We start from the raw sequence: 9,144 nt of genomic DNA, 5'->3' as shown, positions 1-9,144 counted from the left end.
CCGCCTGCCTCTGCCTCCCAAGTGCTGGGATTAAAGGCGTGCGCCACCATTGCCCGGCTTAAAGTAACATATCTTTTGACTTAAATTTTGAATTCAAGGCATTTTCAAAATATATGGGTTGGACCAATCCAGCAGCATTTATAGTCAAATGTCTTTTAGCAGATGTTGCTCCTTCCTCAGCAAACAATTCAAAGACAACACAATAACATTAATACAGTATCCAGATTGTCTGTGTATTTTCCATCCCCCTGAATGATAACAAGCATCTAAAACCCACTGAGTGACTATGTGGCCTTGTTGAAGTAGGTGTGGATGTTGTTGGAGGAAGTGTAGCACTGTGTGGGAGGACTTAAAGGTCTCCTTTCTCAAGCTTCAGTTAGTGTGACAGTCTAATACAGCATCTCTGGTCAGGTGGGTGGTACCCATCAGGTTGAGCAATCTGGACACAAGGAATTCTTATCCAAGGTTAATTGCAATCCTTTTAGGAACTCAAGAGTTTGGAGTGGGGGCAATCTGATGACAGTCCAGCATGTCATGGGAGGTGGCTGTCCATAGACTATTTTGTGTGGGGTGAACTTTTCTCAGTAGGGATTACATCAGACCCTGAAGGGGGCATAAAGCAAGAGGTCAACTCAGTTACCCCCAGTTTCAAGAGTATATTTTCTTTATTTTAAGGTTCTATTTACCCTCTCTATATTTCCTGAGCTCTGAGGACGATATAAACAATGAAGTTCCCAATTTATGTTAAGAGCCTTAGAGAGCAATTGAGATTGCTTGGCAATGAAGGCCAGGCCATTATCAGACCCCAGAGATATGAGGATGTTGGTCAGATCTGGGAATAATTTCTATTATTAATTTCTTAGCTACCACTTGGGCCATTTCTACTTGGGATGGAAAGGCCTCTACCCAGCCTGTGACTGTATTAACAAAGACGAGCAAATATTTGTAGCCATGCAGTCCTGACTTGACTTCAGTCAAGTCCAATCCCCAAAATCCAACAGGTACTGTACCTTGACTCTGCTGACCTAGGAGAAGCATGTCCTTCTTTGCATTTCCTTGGGCACAGGTCAGGCAGTGGTTTGACATGCTCTGAAGTTTTTCTCGGTGTGCAGATAACCAGGCATGAGGAGAGCTGAGTTCTGAGATCTTCTTCGGTGACATGCACACGGAGGGATGCAGGGTAGTTAGCCAGTTTTGGCCCAGTACCTTTGGCATGCAGATTCTTCCATGAGGCAAAATTCACCATCTGTTGTGGCTCTTCTGAGTCCCCAAGTCAGAATATGACTTGATCTCTTCTGGACTGTATCTAGGAACATCTTCACCGGGGAAGAGGAGGGGCTCAGGGACAGCAGACAGCTCCAGAACAGTCTGGAGCTTGGATTCTCCAAGAGCAGCCTCTTTGATAACTTGATCTTTGGTTGTTACCGTGAGTGTGGAAGTTTTTGTCTTTTTGGTGTCCTGGCTGGTGGATTATGACCATCATTGGTAGGCAGATGGCCTCCAGCAACTGGACAATTTCATCTTCATTTTTAATAGTCTTTCCCTCTGAAGGGAAAAACCCACTTATCTATCTGTCTATGAACATGAGCCATGGCAAATGTGTATTGGCTGTCTCTGTAGATGGTCTCCATTTTTCCTTCAGGGAGAATAGTGAGAAAACTCTGGACCAAAACAAGACCGAAAACCAGCCAGGCAAACTTTAAACTCTGCACCTCCATTTTTGATGTCAAAATGCTCTTCAGATCTCCAACTCCTACAAGCTTGGTTGATTGCTGCACACTTCTTTCTCTTGGGCTGGTCCCACTCCCTGTTAGCAGCTCTCCCCAGCAGGTATCCCATGACGCTAGTATTTCTAACATCTCAAGACATCAAGGTCTTCCAGGCAATCCAGGCTTCATCTTCATAGCTTCACACAATGGCCTCTCTAGGCCTCCATTCAGGGAAACCCCTGACTCACGCCTGGCCTCAGCAGCTTTTCTTAGTAACAAAGGAATATTCCATAAACCCTTTCTTCTGTTATTGATTCTAAAGTCAGAACAATGGGGCTGAAGCTGCCAAGTGCTGCTGTTCACTGGGGCTGGAACATGGTCCCCTCATTCAGTTACATCTTCACCAGCTTTCTGTTTTCAATGGTTTCCTTCACTGCTTAGGCTTGGCTGTTCTGGAACTTGCTCTATAGACCAGGCTGGTCTCAAACTCAGTGATTCGCCATCTTCTGCCTTCTGAGAATTAAAGCCATGCACCACCATACCCAGCTCCAAGCTTCCTTTAGTTCATTTTCACAAGTCGGAAACTTAGCTGGTTGGGATCTTGACCCCATGAGGTCACAACTACCTTTATTCCGTTGTGTTATCTGTTTATTTCCTTGAACACAGGGCTCAGTTCCACTCAACTTCCTGGCTATTTTTCTCCTCAAACTGCACATTTCATATTTTTCTTTGCTCCTTTTAATTATAAATCACTATAAGCATGAGCACTAGTAACAACTTGGCAGAATCTTTACTAGGCCATTTTGAGATTTCCTCTGCCAATAGAATTAATCCAGATTTCTTCACTTTAGCCTCAAGCAGATTCTTCAGATAAAGGCAAAAGGTAGCCACATTCTTTATCAAAATATTACAAGAACAAACTCTGGGTCACATATTAAAATTCTTCTCCTCTGAAACCTCTTGATACCCACAGTTCATCAAATCACATTCAGTAACACAGTCTTTCATGCCTCTATTGCACGACCCATTAAACAGCATTTAAGTTGTTCAACTGCTTTTCTAATCCACAGTCCCAAGGTCCATATTCCTTCAAACAAGTGTTAAGTTGGGAGCGTAGACCCCAGCCCCTTGCATCTGGGTGGGACCTCCAAGATGTTAGGAATATTTCCTAATGCGAGCTCTCCACCGACACAAAATCCCAATCAAGCCAAATCAAAACAAGCCAAATTAAGAAATATCCAGGTTTAATGGGAGTTCTGCACTCTAGGGTGGCCCCAAGGGGCCGCGAATGTGACCACTGGGAGGAAGGAAAAGAGACCACATGTTTCTCTTTTGGGAGTTCATTTAAACACTCGTGGGAGTGGTCAGGACCTGGGACCCCTGGGACCCCTAGGGAGGGGTTAGGACCTGGCATCCTGGGATTTGGAGTCCAGAACAATACAAACTCTCAGGCCTAGAGGCTGGGATAGGTGCAAGAGGCTGCTGTCAAGGCTTCCAACTTAACAAAAAGCATGATCAGGCCCATTATGGCAATACCCAAGTCCCTACTACAGACTTCTTAGAGTTTCTGCTGCTGTGAAGAGACATCACAACCATGGCAACTCTTATAAAGGAAAACATTTATTTGAGGTGACTTGCGGTTCAGAGGCTTAGTTCATTATCATCATGGTGGGACGTGTTGGCTTGCAGATAGTCATGGTGCTGGAGAAAGAGCTGAGAGTCCTACATCTTGATCGGCAGACAACAGGAAGTGAACTGGACTAGACGTAGTTTGAACACAGGAAATTTCAATGCTTGCCTCCAACATGACACACTTCTTCCAACAAGGCCACACCTACTTCAACAAGGCTATACACCTCCTAATAGAGCCAGTCCCTGTGAGCTTATGGGAGACAATTACATTCAAACCACCCCAGATGGACATTAGACATCCACTGCCTGCTGGCGTCTCTCGGCAGGGCTCTCACAACATGTGGAGCTGTTGCAGTTAGAGTCTGTCCTGATGTGAGCCTGTCAGCTTCTTTTACAAGAATTGTGGTGGCTGTAACAGCTCTTAAACAAAAGGGCCATGCAGAGCCTACAGGATCCAGTCTCTTTGAGGTGTAAGCTATCGGCCTTTTCCAGGGACCCAGAGTCTGAGACAGGACATCCTTGGCGATGCCCTTTATTTCATGGATGTAAAGAGGAAAGGGCTTGGGCTGGAGAGATGGCTCAGTGGTTAAGAGCTCTGCCTGCTCTTCCAGAGGTCCTGAGTTCAATTCCCAGCAACCACATGGTGGCTCACAACCATCTGTATTGAGATTTGATGCCCTCTTCTGGCCTACAGGCATACACACAGGCAGAGCACTGTATACATAATAAAATAATTTTAAAAAAAAAGAGAGAGCGAAAAGGGCTTGGAGCTATTAGGAAGAGTGAAAGTAGGGCCTGTACCGCGGCCTCTTTAAGTTCTAAAAGGCTTGCTCATTTTCCTCGGTCCATTCCAAAGGACTGTTGCCCCAGAGTGGTGGAGTGAGCACAAGGGCGTAGCGATCTCAGCAAACCCAGGTATCCAAAGACAGGAATAGCCAACAGCTCCCAGAAATTCCCTAACCTGTTTCTTGACGGTTGGAGTTGGGATTTGCATTATGGCCACTATGGGGGCTTGGCACCGTAGTCTTTTCCTGTTCTTTTAGATCATATCCCAAGTAGATGATCCAAAGCTAGAAAATTTGGGCTTTCTTTTTAGAAACTCTATAACCTAACTCAGCTGTTGTTTCCAAAAGGCCTCTGGTGGCTCTCAAACAGTCCTCCTCATCTTTAGCAGCTAATAATAAAACCGTCTACATATTCAAATATGAACATAGGCTGACTTCAGTTTGGAGATGGAGAGGAGTGCATCTTTTAAACTCAAAACAGTGTAAACTTTATGCTCGGGTGGTAATTAACTGAGCAAACTGTAGGGATTCGCAACAATTGTGTGAGTGGATTCTATCCTCTTGTTTACTTTCCTCAAGTCTTGTACTGGTCGATAGTCTTGAGTTCCAGGCTTTTGAACAGGAAACAAGGAGGTATTCCAGGCTAACGGGCAAGGAATACGTGTGCCCCCTTCAAGGAGGCACACGATGTGAATCTTAACCACTTCCTAGCTTCTGAACTAATGGTGTAGGGCTTGACTAGAATGGGCCTTACCCCAGATGTTAGACGCACTATATCAGGTGGCACATGTTTTGCCAAGCCAGGAGGATTGTTCTCTGCCCAAACTGTGGGAACTTCCTGAATTGTTAACTTTTTCCATTTCCCTTCCAGGGATTGGGTTGGAATTTGGAGGAACAGGAATTCCTCACTTACTGGGCAGGTAAGGGTTAAAGTCTTAGCAGGGCTTCCCAGTTGCAACCTAGGAATGTACCCTAAGAATGATATTGTTGCCTGGAGCTTGTTCTGGATGTTTTGCCCCAGTAAAGAATAATGATGTTCAGAAATAGCAGTAATAAGTCACATTTCCTTAATTAACACCCTAGTCAATGGTCCATTTGTATTCTTTGATAACCCCTGTTGCCCCTGTACTTTCCTTGTTCGATTGTAAGAGGTCACAGGGTCTCCTGTTATACTGAATAAATAGCCCCTGTGTGATGTAGGATTCCTCTCTGTATGCTGTGAATATGCTTTATTATCATTGGTTAATAAAGAAGCTGCTTTGGCCTATGGCAGGGCAGAATATAGCAAGGTGGAAAATCCAAGCAGAGACAGAGGAGGAAATAAGGCAGAGTCAGGGAGATGCCATGTAGCTGCCAATGGTAAAGGACACCAGAACCTTACCAGTAGGCCACAGCCTCGTGGTGATACACAGATTAATAGAAATAGGTTAATTTAAGATGTAAGAGCTAGTTAGGAATATGTCTGAGCCATTGACCAAACAGTGTTGTAATTACTTGGGTCTGGGTGGCCCAGAAATGAAAGCACAGTCTCTGTTTACACCTATGTTCACCAGAAAATTTACAGGTTGGTCCCTGTCTTAGTTAGGGTTTCTATTGCTACGAAGAGACACCATGACCCACAACATCTCTTATAAGGGAAAGCATTTAACTGAGGTGGTGGTTTACAGTTTCAGAGGTTTTGTCCATTTTCATCATGGTGGGGAGCATGGCAGCATGCAGGCAGACATAGTGCTGGAAAAGGAGCTGTTACATGTTGACATACAGGCAACAGGAGTGGTCTCTCTCTGGGCATGACTTAAGCATATGAGACCTCAAAGCTCGCCTCTACAGTGAGACAATAAGGAAATGCAAAAACGTCTCAAAAAAAATTCATGTGGGGGGCTGGAGAGATGGCTCAGTGGTTAAGAGCATTGCCTGCTCTTCCAAAGGTCCTGAGTTCAATTCCCAGCAACCACATGGTGGCTCACAACCATCTGTAACGAGGTCTGGTGCCCTCTTCTGGCCTGCAGACATACACACAGACAGAACATTGTATACATAATAAATAAATAAATATTTTAGAAAAAATTCATGTGGTCACCATGCTACTAGGGAGGTTAAATTCTCAAAACCAAGTCAAGATCATGTGTTGGAGCATGCCAGTCTCCAGGAAACAGATGTAAAAACAGTCACTCAGTTCTTAAAGGAAATGGAAACTTATTTTTAACAATACAGTATTCTGGCTCCTGTCATCAAAATTAAGTTAGGCAGGTTACTCATTAACTGTCTTTGGGCAAGTGGAGCTTACAGGTTAGAGGCATTTTTGTCTTATATGTCTCTTAAGCACAGGAATTTCAAATTAAAACATAACTGTAGCCCTCACATTTGAACCCCTGATGGGATTGTATTTTGACCAAAGTCATCTACGTTTGGGGATATGGAGACAGATTTGCTGGAGCTGGAAAGATGGTCCCTTGAGCTCTGTCCCGAGCTCTTTGGCCAATCATCTGCTTGAAAAGCAGCTTGTCTGGGATGGCGGAGGACTAGCCGTTTGGCTCCATACATGGCATGCTCCTGTGAGGCTTTCTGGAAGTTGCTGATGACGCTGGTTGAGTTCAATTCCGGTAACTTCTTGTGACTTTGGACCACATTACTTCCTGACCTGTGTTTGTAGTCTCATGGGGCAGCCTAATCAGTTTACTGCATTTCTGATAAACCAATTTCTTCTTCTTCTTCTTCTTCTTCTTCTTCTTTTGAGTCAGGGTCTATGTAGACCTTGCTGACCGTGAATTCTTTGCTATTTTCCTGCCTCTGAGGGCTGGGATTAAAGGTGTGCACCACCAAACTCAGCTCCTTTTCTGTTCTCCTTGCCCTCTCTCTGTGTGTGTGTCTCTCTCTGTCTCTCTCTGTCTCTGTCTCTCTCTCTCTGTCTCTGTCTCTCTCTCTCTACACACACACACACACACACACACACACACACACACACACTGGATCTTACCTCCTTACACTCTTTCCATCATCTTTTCCACAATGATCTCTCAGCCCTGGGAGGTGGGGTATGGAATATTCTGAAGCCTCTTATCCACTGCAGGTCTCTGTATTAATTAATCACCATCTATGTCTTAGGGTTTCTATTGCTGCAATGAAACAGCATGACCAAAAAGTAAGTTGGGGAGGAAAGGGTTTATTGGGCTTACACTTCAGCATTGCTGTTCATCAGGGAAGGAAGTCAGTACAGGAACTCAAACGGAGCAGGATGCCAAAGGCAGGAGCTGTTGCAGAGGCCATGAGGGTATTGCTTACTGACTTGCTTCCATTGTTTTTCTGGGCTTGATTTCTTCTATAACCCGGACACCTGCCCAAGGCTGGCACTATCCACAATGGGCTGGGCCCTTCCCCGATTGATCACTAATTGAGAAAATGCCTTACTGCTGAATCTCATAGAGGCATTTCTCAACTAATAGAAGGCTCCTTCCTCTCTGATGACTCTAGCTTGTGTCAAGTTGACACACAAAACCAGCAAGTATGCTCTCCTTCATAAAGAATTTTCTTTTGTGATGCTGTTGGTGTTTTGTTTTGTTTTGAGACAGAATTTCTCTGTGTAGCTCTAGCTGTCCTGGAACTTGCTCTCTAGACCAGGCTGGCCTTGAACTCACAGAGATACACCTGACTCTGCTTCCCAAGTGCTGGGATTCAAAGCATGCAACACTATTGCCTGACTTCAGTTTTTTATTTTAAAACCATTCTGACCATGTCTGAGCGTCCAGCTCCAAAGCACAAATCCCATCCATAACATCGTGCAAACAAGCCAGTCCTGCCACCATCCGCCTTCAGAACTCTCTGTCTTCCTAAACTGAAACTGTATCCCCGTGAACCGCTCGCTTAGTCACAGTTCCTTCCAGTCTTGGCACTCCATCCTCTTTCCTGCCCCAGTAGACCTGAGACTATTGGGTCCCCAGCAGGAGACTTAGGCAGTATTTGTCTTTTGATATTAACCAGCTCTTTGCAGCCCAGGTCTCTGGAGGGGCATGCCATATGGGAGGCTCTCCTTCCTCTTTACAGTGTCTGGGTAGACTGTCAGTCAGTGCATGCATCCCTTAGGCTGCCTCTGCTTCCAAACACCTTGGCTCTAAAGTACCTTTTGCTGGTTGTTGGTACTGTGGATTGGTGAGTGGAGGTTTTGAGGAACTTTTCTGTAAATTTCAAATCAACAACATCTCAAGGGAGCAAGGAAGTCGAGGAACCTGGGTGTGGCCCTCACCGGAAGAACTCAGGCAAGGAGTGGTTTTAAATGCCTCCTAGCTGGCTAGGGCTGCGCCTGGGCTGCAACTGTTAAGCCTCTCGTTCAGCATCCCAGCCCTGCCCTGTCCTGCCTCTTTCTCTGATGGCCAGAATGGAACGTTTGCTGCTGCCGCAGGGGCTGCTTCTGTGGGTGAGTGGAGGCACAGCAGGGGGGTGGAAACCCCAGCTGGGTTCTGGCAGGCTGTCATTCCCAGAGCAGTATGTGTGACTGGGCCTAGAGGTAATAATGGGTCTCATTTTCCAGCTCTTGGCCTGCATGGTGGAGGTAGAAGATTAGATGAGAAGATCCAACACCTAATGAGACAAAGTTAATTTATATCCTTAGCTTTCTTTGCTACAGTGTTTTTTTTTGTTTTGTTTTTTTTTGTTTTGTTTTTGCTATCTAGCTTTTCTTTTTCTTCTACTTTTCTGTCTGTCTTTCTTTCTTTCTTTCTTTCTTTCTTTCTTTCTTTCTTTCTTTCTTTCTGTCTTTTTTTAGACAGGGCCTCCCAGGGCTCACTATGTAGACCAGACTGGCCTCCATTTCACAGGGATCCGTACACCTCTGCTTCCTGAGTGCTGAGACTAAAATCATGAGTCAATATATCTAATTTTTTTTTTTACAAAACTGGTTTTATTATTTTCTGAGACTCCTTTGTCCTTTCTCACCTCATAAAGGCTTATTTTTTATTTTAGTTATGTGTGTATTGTGTGTCTGTGTACACGTGTAGGGGGCCAGTGCAGGCTATGTGCATGTT

General features: G+C 44.9%; 1 protein-coding gene across 1 annotated transcript in view; it reads left to right on the top strand.

The window, feature by feature from the left end:
* The first annotated feature begins 8,384 nt into the window (after window positions 1-8,384).
* LOC101999424 (tumor necrosis factor receptor superfamily member 26-like) overlaps window positions 8,385-9,144 on the top strand; it is a 32,394-nt gene continuing 31,634 nt past the window's right edge. The window contains exon 1 of the mRNA XM_005351969.1: window positions 8,385-8,537. Coding sequence (XP_005352026.1) covers window positions 8,490-8,537 — 48 coding nt within the window. The 5' untranslated portion in view covers window positions 8,385-8,489. The remainder of the gene's footprint in view (window positions 8,538-9,144) is intronic.

This window comes from Microtus ochrogaster, chromosome 8, assembly GCF_000317375.1.
Source record: "Microtus ochrogaster isolate Prairie Vole_2 chromosome 8, MicOch1.0, whole genome shotgun sequence".
Taxonomy (NCBI): Eukaryota; Metazoa; Chordata; class Mammalia; order Rodentia; family Cricetidae; genus Microtus; species Microtus ochrogaster.
This window is presented reverse-complemented; position numbering and strand designations above follow the sequence as displayed.